General features: G+C 19.3%; 4 protein-coding genes across 4 annotated transcripts; 2 read left to right on the top strand and 2 right to left on the bottom strand.

Moving 5' to 3' along the window:
* Positions 1-626: 626 nt before the first annotated feature.
* On the top strand, positions 627-3,398 carry PRSY57_1116600 (heat shock protein 90, putative; the record flags this gene model as incomplete). Its single annotated transcript, XM_012908130.2, has 1 exon — positions 627-3,398. The coding sequence occupies one exon, from the start codon at positions 627-629 to the stop codon at positions 3,396-3,398; it is 2,772 nt and encodes a 923-aa protein (XP_012763584.2).
* A 910-nt stretch (positions 3,399-4,308) lies between these two features.
* PRSY57_1116500 (AP-1 complex subunit sigma, putative) lies at positions 4,309-4,868 on the bottom strand (the record flags this gene model as incomplete). The annotated part of the gene is made up of 2 exons (XM_012908129.2): positions 4,309-4,594; positions 4,687-4,868. The coding sequence occupies 2 exons, from the start codon at positions 4,866-4,868 to the stop codon at positions 4,309-4,311; spliced, it is 468 nt and encodes a 155-aa protein (XP_012763583.1).
* Positions 4,869-7,468: 2,600 nt separating this feature from the next.
* Positions 7,469-8,221, top strand: PRSY57_1116400 (hypothetical protein; the record flags this gene model as incomplete). The annotated part of the gene is made up of 2 exons (XM_012908128.1): positions 7,469-7,846; positions 7,997-8,221. 2 exons carry the CDS (start codon positions 7,469-7,471, stop codon positions 8,219-8,221), a joined length of 603 nt encoding a protein of 200 aa, XP_012763582.1.
* Positions 8,222-8,795: 574 nt separating this feature from the next.
* Positions 8,796-13,260, bottom strand: PRSY57_1116300 (hypothetical protein; the record flags this gene model as incomplete). Its single annotated transcript, XM_012908127.2, has 2 exons — positions 8,796-9,085; positions 9,219-13,260. 2 exons carry the CDS (start codon positions 13,258-13,260, stop codon positions 8,796-8,798), a joined length of 4,332 nt encoding a protein of 1,443 aa, XP_012763581.2.
* Positions 13,261-13,869: the final 609 nt, after the last annotated feature.

Genomic DNA, 13,869 nt, shown 5'->3' with positions numbered 1-13,869 from the left:
AAAAAAAAAAAAAAAAAAAAAAAAAAAAAAGAACATATAAAAAATAAATAATAAATAATAAATAATAAATAATAAATAATAAAAAATAAAAAATATATATATAATATTATATATATGTACAGTTTCTTTTTTTTTTTCTTTTTGGAATGATAAAGCTATATGGAAGAAAATAAAAATATATATATATGTATATATAAATTAATCATTTATATATATGAAGGGTTTTATTTTATATTCAATAAATATAATTATATATGAAATATTAGATTTTACAAAGTATATAAATCAGAACTGTATATAAAAAAAATATTAATATATATATATATATATATATAATATATATATATATGAGAAAAATAGGAAAATTATATTCTATATATGAAAAAATAAATATATATATATAAATATTACATTAATAAATAAATATACATATATATATATATATATATATATATATATATATGTAGTCATAGGAGTATCGTTACACATATAAGTGTATAAGATCTTATGCAAAGCCAATCGAACTATAAAGATTTCTTAATATTGTAACAATTTATATATATATATATATATATATTTTTTTTTTTTTTTTTTTATTTTATTATCCTGTTTATTATTTATCCAGAATGAGTTTCTCCAAGTTTATGAAATGCTCAACACAATTAAGCAGGAGGCTTTCGAACTTGGAAGGTAAAGGGAGCATTAACAAATCAGCATTTTATAATTGTACACGAGAAAAATGTAGTATTGGTTGTTTAAAGAAAAAGATGAATGTTGACTTAAAGAAAATATGTGAGATTTCAAAAATGAATAGAAGAAATTATAGTAGTGAATGTGAAAATTACGAATTCAAAGCTGAAACGAAAAAATTATTACAGATTGTTGCACATTCTTTATATACAGACAAAGAAGTATTCATTAGAGAATTAATAAGTAATTCATCAGACGCGATTGAAAAATTAAGATTTTTACTTCAAGCTGGAAATATAAAAGTTAGTGAAAATATTCCTTTCCACATAAAGGTATCAACAGATGAAGAAAATAATTTATTTATTATAGAAGATAGTGGTGTGGGTATGAACAAGGAAGAAGTTATAGATAATTTGGGAACTATAGCAAAAAGTGGATCATTGAATTTTTTGAACAAATTAAAAGAAAAAAAAGAAATCTTAAATAGAGATAATAATATAAATAAAAATCAAATCCACAACAATATTGATAATAATAATAATAAAAATAATATCGATGTTCCTATTGAAGCTAATGAAAAATCTCAAGAAGGAGATATTATAGGACAATTTGGAGTAGGATTTTATAGTTCTTTTGTTGTTTCAAATAAAGTAGAAGTATTTACAAGATCTTATGATAATAATAATTCATCAATAGGATATCATTGGGTATCATACGGAAATGGAACTTTTACATTAAAAGAAATTGACGATATACCAAAAGGTACAAAAATTATTTGTCATTTAAAAGATAGTTGTAAAGAATTTTCAAATATTCAATATGTTCAAAAAATTGTAGAGAAATTTTCTTCTTTTATTAATTTCCCTGTTTATGTTCTTAAGAAAAAAAAAATTCAACAAACGAAGAAAGACACACAACAAAATGAACAAAATGAACAAAATGGTCACATTGGACAAAATGAACAAAGTGGTCACATTGGACAAAATGAACAAAGTGGTCACAATGATCACATTGAACACAATGAACACAATGATCACATTGATCACATTGAACACAATGAACACATTGAATACAAGAAGGATGAATGTGAAAAAAATATGGATAATGTAGAAACAATTAATATGGATAACCCAACAAAAGATAATATAAAAGCAGAACGTTTATCAAAACAAAATGATTATGAAAACATGAACCAATGTAATAATGAAGAAAATGTATTAAACACAACCAAAGAATTAAATGAAGAACTTATTGTTGAAGAAATTTTAGTTAATAAACAAAAACCATTGTGGTGTAAAGATAATGTTACAGAAGAAGAACATCGAAATTTTTTTAATTTTTTAAATAAAAATAAATCATATAATGAAGATAATAAAAGTTATTTATACAAAATGTTATATAAAACAGATGCACCATTATCTATTAAAAGTGTTTTTTATATTCCAGAAGAAGCACCATCTAGACTTTTTCAACAATCAAATGATATCGAAATATCTTTATATTGTAAAAAGGTATTAGTTAAAAAAAATGCAGATAATATAATACCAAAGTGGCTCTATTTTGTTAAAGGTGTTATAGATTGTGAGGATATGCCCTTAAATATTAGCAGAGAAAATATGCAAGATAGTTCCTTAATCAATAAATTATCTAGAGTTGTTGTTAGTAAAATATTAAAAACATTAGAAAAAGAAGCAGATCTGAATGAAGACAAATATTTAAAATTCTATAAAAATTATAATTATAATTTAAAAGAAGGTGTTTTAGAAGATTCAAATAAAAATCATTATAAAAATAGTTTAATGAATTTATTAAGATTCTATTCAATAAATCAAAATAAATTTATATCTTTAAAACAATATATAAACAATTTTAAAAATAATCAAAAAAATATTTATTATTTCTCAGCAAATGATAAAAACGTAGCATTAAATTCACCATATATGGAACCATTCAAAAAACAAAATATAGATGTATTATTATTACTAGAAGAAATCGATGAATTTGTTCTTATGAATTTACAATCATACAAAGATTCCAAATTTGTTTCTATCGACACTTCTCAAAATGAAGATTTTGATGAAGCTGTATTCAATACAAATCAAAATGATAATGAACAAAAAAAATCCATTTTCTTTAATGATGAACAAAAAAAAGAATTACAAGCTTATTTTAAACAAGTATTAGGTTCTAAATGTTCAGATGTTAAATTTTCAGAAAGACTAACAACATCTCCAGCAGTTGTTACTGGATTCTTATCACCTACTTTGAGAAAGGTAATGAAAGCCACTATGAAAAATTCAGATTTTAATGATAATACTACTAATAGTAATAATATGAATATGTTTCAAAATCTACCGGCAACATTAGAACTTAATCCTTCACATACTATAGTTACATCTATATATCATCTAAAAAATACGAATCAGGACGTAGCCAAATTATTAGTTCAACAATTGTATGATAATGCATGCATAGCAGCGGGGATATTAGAAGACCCACGTTCTCTTCTAAGTAAGTTAAATGAACTCTTGGTATTAACAGCTAGATATGCATACCATTATGAAAAAAAAGATATACAAGAAAATACAAACGATCAACCAATAGATCTAAAGGATAATACTATCTCTATAGATGATACTCTTAACACGAAACAGAATAATACAAATGGGGACTCTCTCATGAAGGAAGCTCAGTCATCCAACCTATAAAAATAATATGAAAATAAAATAAAAAATATAAACATTGTATATATATATATATATATATATATATATTATTATTATTATTCTTTCCTATTCGGTTTACGCAATGCATTTGTTGTTATACATTAAAAAAAAAAGTATTATAAACATGTTATATTTGTAGTTATATAAATATATGTGTGATATATATATATATACATATATATATTTTTTCTTATACATTTATTTATATATTTTTATATGTGTTTCAAACGAATGTTCTACAAACTGGTAATTATAAATAAATAAATAAATATATATATATATATATATGTATATATGTACGTATGTATATTTTTAATATTGACACATTTGTCATATATTTCTTCCAAAATATCTACCTCATATAAAAAACCATTCAAATATTTCTTTTCACAAGAGATTATAAAAAGCAATTTATGTTTTATAGAGGCATAATAGGTAAAAAATATATATGTGTTGAAAAATAAAAAAATAGTATTAATACATTATTTCCATATTTTGAGACTGCACATAACATTTGATGTTATCACCAGTAAAATATGTATATTACATATATGTTTTATTGTATTTATATATTTTTTTAAATTCTTTAATAAAAAAAAAAGGAAAAAAAAAAAAAAACAGTAGTTTTAAAGAGGTTACACAAAAAAGGTATAGCTCAGTCTTATGAGCTTGAAAATAAAAAAAAAAATAAGTAAAACGAAATGAGCAAATGGGGTTATAAATATATTAATATATATATATATATGTTATATATATATGTTATATATATATATGTTAGACATTTATCATCAGTGAGAATATATATAAAAAAAAAAAAAAAAAATTAATTTTTACAAAACTTTATACATATAAAAAAGAATCAAATAAAATCATTTGTTCATTTTATAAATCATTATATAAGGGCTCCTAATTTTTTGGTAGTTTTATTATCTTCCATTAATGAGTCTTGAGCTGCGACAATACGGAGGATTGTTTTTTTACTACTTTCTTGCATTTCACCAGTTACTAATATTTCATCTAATAAATAATAAGCTTTATGAAAATTAAAAATTAAATCAAGTTCACAAACATTACCAAAATATTTATCTAAAATTTCTACATAGTGGTGTATAATTTCCAGGGTAATTAATTCGTTGTCGCCTTTATCTATACAAGCAATAAAAAATAAACTTGCATACCTACCAAAATAAAAAATGAAACATATAAATAAATATATAAATAAATAAATAAATAAATATATATATATATATATATATATAAACTTTGTTACCTTTTAAAAACAAGTTTATATTCTCTCCATTCCACAAAATTACAAAGTTTTGGAGTCCTGTTTAAAGTTATTTGTGATGTTTCTCTTATTATTTTTGCCTTTTCTTTTTGAGATAAAGGGATGTACCATTTGGCTAGTCGAGTTTTTCCTTGTCGACTAATAAGTAATACAAAATGAATCATATTTTCAAGAAAATAAAATAAATAAAATATAAAAATATATATTTATATGTATTTTATTTTAAAATAATCATCCCTTTTAGTTCTATCCTTTTAATTATATTTTTTCTTTCTTCTTATAATTTTATGTAAATTCACAAAGAATACTAACACAATTCAAAAATTATAATGAAATAAAAGTAATTTATATGGACAATAAAATAAATAAAAACAAACAAATTTCTCATATATTTTGTAAAAATATATATATAATATGTATATTTTCTTTGTCTATATATTTATATCATAATACGAAAAATAACCATTACGCTCTAAATATTATACATATATACCAATGTAGTATAATATATATATATATATATATATATATATATATATATATACTTTTTATTATTTACAATTATGTATTATTATTTTATTTTACATAACACATACAATTTATAAATATTTTTATTACAACATTTATTAGCTCATTAATTAAAAAACAAAAAAAAAAAAAAAAAAACAGGTAAAATAAATATGTTATTTTATATATAAAGTAAAAAGGTTAGGTATAATAATATACATACAAATAATACAATATAATATAAAAATTACATTATTTTTATCTTATAATAAATTAATATTACAAAGAAAAAAAAAAAAAAAAATTAAATTATAAAAACGAGAAACAATGTAACGCATATAATATTATTTATATTATATATATATATATATTATATTATAATGTATTTTTTTATAGTTTAAAAAAAAAAAAAAAAAAAATTATATATAATAAATATTTTTCTCCATGTATATTTTTTACAGTTTAAAACATTTTAGAAATAAAATATTAAGAATAACGAAATTAAAAAAAAAAAAGAAAAAGAAGAAATTTCGATTTCTTGTTTTTTTCTACACCATAATTTAAATTATTTTTGTTGCAAAATAATTATATATATATATATATATATATATATATATATTAATATATTTGTAAATATATATTTAATATTACCGGAGTTATTAAATCAGAATAATATATAATATATTAAAATATCTCTCAATAATATATACATATATTATCCTTATAAGGTATTATATATATATAATATATATTGTATATTATTCAGTTAATATATATTTATTATTAGCATATATATTAAGTGTAATAAAAATAAATATATTATTATATATATATGTATATATATTCTTATCTTATTTAATTCGTAAGCCAAAAAAAGAAAAAAAAAAAAAATTTTAAATATTAGACATCAATAATATATAAATATCATATTTAATATATATTATTTTTTTTCTTTTGTTTCTTGTAGAAAAAGAAGAAAGAAAAAAAAAAAAAAAAAAAAAAAAGAATAGTAAAATATTTTAAAAGATCTTTTTTATATTTTGTAAGGTTTCTTATTCATATTTTTTTTTTTTTTTTTTTTAATTATAATTGTATACCTAACCAGTCTAAAATACATATATTATTAATTACGTATGATCAAATTTTAAAAATAAAGGGTATTTTATTTATTAATATATTTATAACTTGGTGTACTTTTAAAAAAAAAAAAATTTTCTTTTTAATTATAAAATTAGATATATTTTAAATTGTGTTTTATATATATATTTTTTTTTATTTATTATTTAAAATTTTTTTATAATATCATAATCTTTATGTTTTCCATATATTTTTTTTTTTTTTTATTCTCATAATTTGCATATTCTCATGTAATTTTTATATTTCTCATAATTTAAAAATTCTTATAACTTTTATATTTCTAATAATTTTTTTTTTGAATTCCCGTAAGTTTTATATTCTTATAATATTTAAATCGTCATATTTTTCATATTCTTAGTATTTTTAAATACTGATAATTTTTATATTCTTATAATTTTTAAATACTCATCATTTTTATATTCATATAATTTTTATATTCTCATATTATTTATATTTTTCTCTTAATTTTTTATATATTCCCAATTTTTCTTTTTAATTTATTTATTTATTTATTTATCTATTTATAATTTAATTATATGTTATCAGTATTATTTATTTATTTGTTTGAACTTTATTATATTATAACCTTTTTATTTTATTTTATTTATTTATTTATTTATTTATTTTTATTTTATTATTATTATTTTTTTGGTTTTCTAAATAATAAAATGTGAACCAAATAAAAATTGAAATTAAGGTTATTAAAAGGTACATATATATATATATATATATATATATATATATATATATATATATAAATATATATATATGTTTATTTATTCATTAATTTTTTTATGAATAAAGTCCATTTGCAAAGGATTAATACAATCAAAATAATGAAAAAAAAAAAAAAAAAAAAAAAAAATATATATATATATATATATATAAATTTCAATAAATGCAAAAATATGTTTATATATATATATATATATTTAATATGTAGTAATATTTTAATTATTTAAAAAAGAACAAATTTATAATTATAAAATAATTGTGTGTAATAAATTTTATAAAAAAAAAAAAAAAATTAAATATACTATAACATATTATATTATATAATATATATATATAAAAAAAAAAAAAAAAAAAACCAAAATACAATATTGTTTGTAAATTGAACATGGTGAAACTTAGTCTAGCATCTAAATATATATATCCCAATGATATGTGTGAATTAATAAGAACTGTAACCGATATTATTGAAAAGAAACATGATGTAGAAGTAGATAAAAAACAATTATGGGATATCATTAATAATATTTATGATCAATGGATAAACGTTTCTGAAATAGAAAAAGAAGAAGACAAAAAAGATTATTATAAATTAATATCTTTTTTTACGTTACTTTTATCTACTAACTGGTTTAATGAAGATCAAAATGAGTTGGAATATCTTGTAAATGAAATTTATTTTGCTCATATGGGTTTAGCACAATCATATCCAGAGGAGGAACTTACCAGAGCAATAGAAAATTCCCTAGGTGCCGAAGTAAAAAAGGTAAAATTTTAATAAATAATTCCTAAGAATTATTAAATTAACTAGACTAAATAAATTATATATCTATATATTTTTATGTGTATATACCCATTATATATATATTATATTATATTATATTATATTATAATATATTATTTTTTGCCTGAACAGTGCATAATTAATAAGAACGATTTAAGTGTAGAATTTATAAAAGGAGATTATGGAGATGGTATTTTTGATGGCAAAATTGTACTAGACGTAAATGCTGGTTTATTTTTGCACACACAAAAGGATGTTTTGCAATATACAGGGAAATTACCTGTTGATGCGTATGAAATTGAACTAGCTATTAGTTCATTTGATTGGAAACAACGAGACGAAAAAAAAAAAGAATAGATATAGATTCCTGACTTGTTCATGTAATATTTTTTTTTTTTTTTTTTTTTTCATTTTCACATTATATCGCATGAATAAATTTCGCTAGTTATTTATAATTATGTATGTTTTAAAAAATTTTTAGTAATACCTTTATTTATAATATATATATATATATATATATATGAATATATTCCGTTTTAATCCTTATTATTTTGATGTATGAAAAGTTTATATATATATATATATATATATACATGTACATCTTTATTTTTACATCTTGTTATTATTATTGAAATGCCATAGTGTGTACTATTAATAATAATTACACATAATCCGGAACTAACTTTCTGGAAACAATTATTTTTGTTAATTCAACATTTTTAGTTTATTTTTTTCATTTTTTTCAAGTAATTATCTAACATGTGATATAAAAACTATTCAAAGTATCAGAATTCAAATAAAAAAAAAAATATGTTTATATATTATGTATTAACATAAAAAATGATAGTAACTATAAATAAAGGAAAAAACGGAATAGGCATATACAAAAATGAAGGCATACAAAATATAATTATGTACAAATAAAATATATTTAGTGAATATCACCAAAAATTTTCTGAATCCATTTGTTTGGATCAATATTTTCCAAATTAATTTCATCGTGTGTGTTTTCAAAAATATTATCACTCCTTGATAATTTTTTTTTGAAATCGGAGGTTAAATAAGAATGCTGGACACTTTTTGTTTCTACTATATTTGTGTCTATAGATTTCGAACGTGTGGAGGCATTTGTTTGGTTTACAAACGGGGGTCTTATTTTTAGGTAATTACCTCCTCCAGATCCATTTTTTTTCTTTAGGAAATTTTTTGTGTTGGATGTATCTATAAGGAATAAAAAAGGTAATAAGTTATTATATATATTAATAAATAAATATATACATAAAAAAAAAAATATATACATATATATATATATATATATATATATTTTTTTTTTTTTTTTTTTTCTTTTTGTTACTAGTTGGAAGGTTTTCTTTTAATTGATCTATCGAATTTTTTTTTCTAAATTGTATTTCGGTATCACTTAGAATTGCTTTTTCTTTATTTAGTAATTCTTTATTAAAAATTTGTTTATTACTAATACTTTTATGTTTAGTTGTTGTATCATTTTTAATATTACGTATGGTTGATTCTTCGTTTGTATTGTTTACACTGACTTTTATTCTAAGGTGGTTATTGAAATTATTATTATCTTTTGTGATGTTTATATTATTTAATAGGTTCTTCCTATTCATATTCATATTAATATTCTTCTTATTATTCATGATCTTCTGACTATAATTATTATTATTATTATCATATTTATTGTCATAATTATTATAATTTGAGGTTGTACCTTTTAGTTTACTTACCATATAATAATTTCTACTATTTCTTTTATGATTATCTATAGTTTCATTGTGAAGAGTGTTGAAAGGATTATGCCAACTATTTTGTTCCTGAAATATTTCTGTACTTATATTATTTTTAAACGTATTATTATTTGTTACATAATTTAGCCCATAATTTTTTGTATCTTTATAATTGTCTTTTAACATGTTTTGTTTTTTTAAATTATATTTAATTTTAATATTATTTTGTTCTTGGCCTTGATTATTTGTACTGTTTTGTTTTTGATTTAATAGTAAATGTTCGCTTAAATAATTATTATTTTTTTCTCTTTCATAATTATTATTTTTTTCTCTTTCATAATTATTATTTTTTTCTCTCTCATAATTTAGATTATTAGTATTGTTAGATATATCATTTTGAACCATCTGCACATCTTTATGTTGTATAAAATGATTGTGTTTATTATTCTTTACAGTTTGTTTATTTTGATCTGTATTAAAAACATTTCTTGTATTGGATTTGAGTTTATAATGCTGTATACTTTCTTTTAATAATTTTAATTTATGTAATCTATTTTTGTATGAAAGAGATCTACATCTGATTTGGTTATTATTTTCTTCACATTTCTGAGGAATCAATTTATTAGAAATTTTAAATATTGTATTATGATCATTTGATTTATATAATTTTGTATTTTTGTCATAGTTAAGAGATTTTTCGTCATTTATTGCTTTATTATAATTATTTTTATTTACATAAGAATATGAAATATTATTATTTCTTTTATTCAAAGATGTGGGTGAATATAATAGTTGTTGTTTTTTATTATATGTAGTGTGTTCATCTAAATAGTCTGAACTATGAATATTATTTTGATCATTATAATAAATACTTTTTAAAAAATCAAAATATTCTTTGTTTCTATATTTCAATGAATTATTTCCTTTTGCATGGTATATGGTTTTTAAATAATTCTCGTATTTCCATTGTTCATATATTTTTTTTTTCTTTTCTATATCTAATTTTTTTAGTAATAAATCTTTTATAATTTTGGATTTTTTATATTCACTTTCGTGTTCGTCTTCACGTTTGTATTTATCTTCACGTTTGTATTTATCTTCACGTTTGTATTTATCTTCACGTTTGTATTTATCTTCACGTTTGTATTCATCTTCACGTTTGTATTCGTCTTCACGTTTGTATTCACGTTCCTTTTCGTGTTCATTAATTTGTACTTTGTTATTTATATGTTCATCATTTTGTACATATGTTTCTTCCTCTTGTTTTTGTATATCTGTTCCCATTTTTGATAAACCTTCATTTTTTTGTTTTTCCACGATTTCATAAGTTTTTTTTAAAAAGGACAAATTCATATTTGTATCATGGCAAGGGATATTTAGCATGTGATATATAAATGGTAGATATGCATTTTTTATTTGTTTTTCTTTATTTGGATAATAGAAATAATTATTATTATTAATATTGGATAGAGATTGATTTTGAATATTAAAAATATCTTCTGATGTGTTATTCATGTGGTTTTTAATATGATGTTTAATATAAACATTGTTATTATATTTATTATTCTTATTATTTTTCATACGTGTATGCATATTTATATTACCACTTTTTTGATTTGTCATATATATTGTGTTTACATAATCGTCATATATATTTAGAGGTGTACTAAAATTATATTTTGGCATTTTCATATTCGTTGTATTATATATATTTTTCTTCATAGTACATTTATTATTATAAGCATTTTTGTAATTTTCATGTTGGACATTTTTATTGTTCTTATAATTTCTTTTAAAAATAATATTATTACTAGTGTTACAACCTTTTGTATTATTTGTAGTATTACTAAAACTTTTATCGCTATAAGATGGTTGTATTAAATTATAAGAAATGTCATATTTTGATAAGTCTTTATTTGTTTGATTATTATGTAATGTTATATCTGTACTTTTATTTAATATGTAACTGTTTGAAGATATTTCTTTATTTTCTTGTATATTTACATTCTCCGTGATTTTTTTTGTTTTCTTATTTATTATATTTAAAATAGGTTCTACATCCGAATCGATCATATTTCTAGTTAAAAGTTTTGTTAATTCTTCTTCGTTGGTTTGTACTTGAGCATCTTTTGAAGTTCCTTTTTTTGTCTTTTCCGATATAAAAAATTTATTTTTTTTAACTTCTTGGTTATTATTTAAATCGAATGTTTTTAACTTTGCCGTTTTATTTTTCGTATCTATAAAAGAGATGAATAATGGTTTCTTCGAAAGTTTTGAAGAGTGTGTATGGTCTGGGTGATTATAAAGATTATTATTATTATTATTATTATTATTATCGAATGTGTAATAATTATTATCATCATCATAACCATCACCATTTTTATTATCATCACCATTTTTATTATCATCACCATTTTTATTATCATCACCATTTTTATTATCATCACCATTTTCATTATCATCACCATCACCATTTTTATTATTATCACCATTGTTATCTTTAAATTTTAGGACATTTATTTTTTTCTTCATATTTTTTTCGACACTTAAAAAATGATCCGTATCATTATGATCAAGGATGGGCATTTTTTGCTCTTTCAAAACATTTAGAGTATTCATTTCAGTATTCATATTAATATCTTTTTTATTTTTCGACACATAGATATTTTTATAAGAATTTAATATAATATCTACTGGATCCTTTTTTTCATTTTTTAATAATATATCATTTATATTGTTCACATTTAATATATGTATCATATTATTCTTTTCATAATCAAAATAATCATACATTTTATTTTTAATAATAGTATTATTGTCGATATGGTTCGATAGATATTTATTTATATTCTTTGATTGTTCATCAGGTATATTATTAATATAGTTATTATAACCACAATAATAATAATTATCATCATTATTATTATTATTATTATTATTATTATTATTATATGACATAATATAATTTTCATTTTTTTTTATTTTGTTATTTTCCACATTATTTTGCTCATTCACCCCAGGTTCCTTCATACCATCCATTCTAGATTCCTCACTTTCTTGCTTCTGATCATTTTTAATTAATGTATCCTTTATATATGAATTAAGCTCAGGATACAAAACATAAAGAGGAGAATTTTTTAAGAAGGCAGGAATTTTAATATTCGTATTATCTTCAAATCTTATAGAATTTACAACATTCGCTAGCTTATTTGTTTGTAAATTATTATGAAGTGTATCGATAGGGCTGTTGCAATATTTTTCGTTCATAATAATTTTGTCATATTCCATACCTTTTGTATATTCTTCATTTAATAAAAACCCATTGGAATAATTATTACAAAATAATTCAATATTATTATTATCATTATTATTATTATTATTATTATTATTATTTGTATTTATAATATTATATAATGTATTATTTGTATTACCTGCATAATTCATCTCATTTCTAGTTTGTCCTTCTTTATCATATGTACCGTCATAATATAATATATTATTATAGTAATTATAATTATTATCTAATTTCGGACTTGACATAAAATTATTTACATTTTTTATAATATTCGTAGAACATTCCAAATTTTCTTTTATACTCGTCGTACATAAATTTCTTGTTACTTCGAATTGGTTCTTTTCCTTTTCCATTCTTAAATAAATAAATGAATATACAAATAAATATACAAATGAATATACAAATGAATATACAAATGAATATACAAATGAATATACAAATAAATATACAAATAAATATACAAATGAATATACAAATGAATATACAAATGAATATACAAATGAATATAAAAATATATATATATATATATATATATATATTCTTATTATTTTAATATTTGCATATATATATTTTGCTACCATTTATATTAACATGGATATAGGGTTCAACTTATATGAGATGTGTAAAAATCATCACATGAGGGAGATATAAAAAATATACACATAAAAATATATATATATATATGTAAATATATTTGTATATAATGTCAAATTATATCACATGTAACATTACATTTTTCTTCTGTCATTATACGGAATAAAAAATAGTAAAACTATAAAAATTCAAAGTATATTATATTTTTTTAATTGCCACACAAAAAAAAAAAAAAAAAAAAATACATACATACATATAAATGAACAAATAAATAAATAAATATATATATATATATATATATATATATATTTTTTTTTTTTTTTTTTTTTTTTTTTTTTTTTTTTTTTTTTTTTTTTTTTTTTTTTTAT

The sequence above is a fragment of the Plasmodium reichenowi genome, chromosome 11, assembly GCF_001601855.1.
Source record: "Plasmodium reichenowi strain SY57 chromosome 11, whole genome shotgun sequence".
NCBI classification, from domain to species: domain Eukaryota; phylum Apicomplexa; class Aconoidasida; order Haemosporida; family Plasmodiidae; genus Plasmodium; species Plasmodium reichenowi.
The sequence above is the reverse complement of the archived record's forward strand: the minus strand, read 5'-3'. Positions and strand labels throughout refer to the sequence as shown.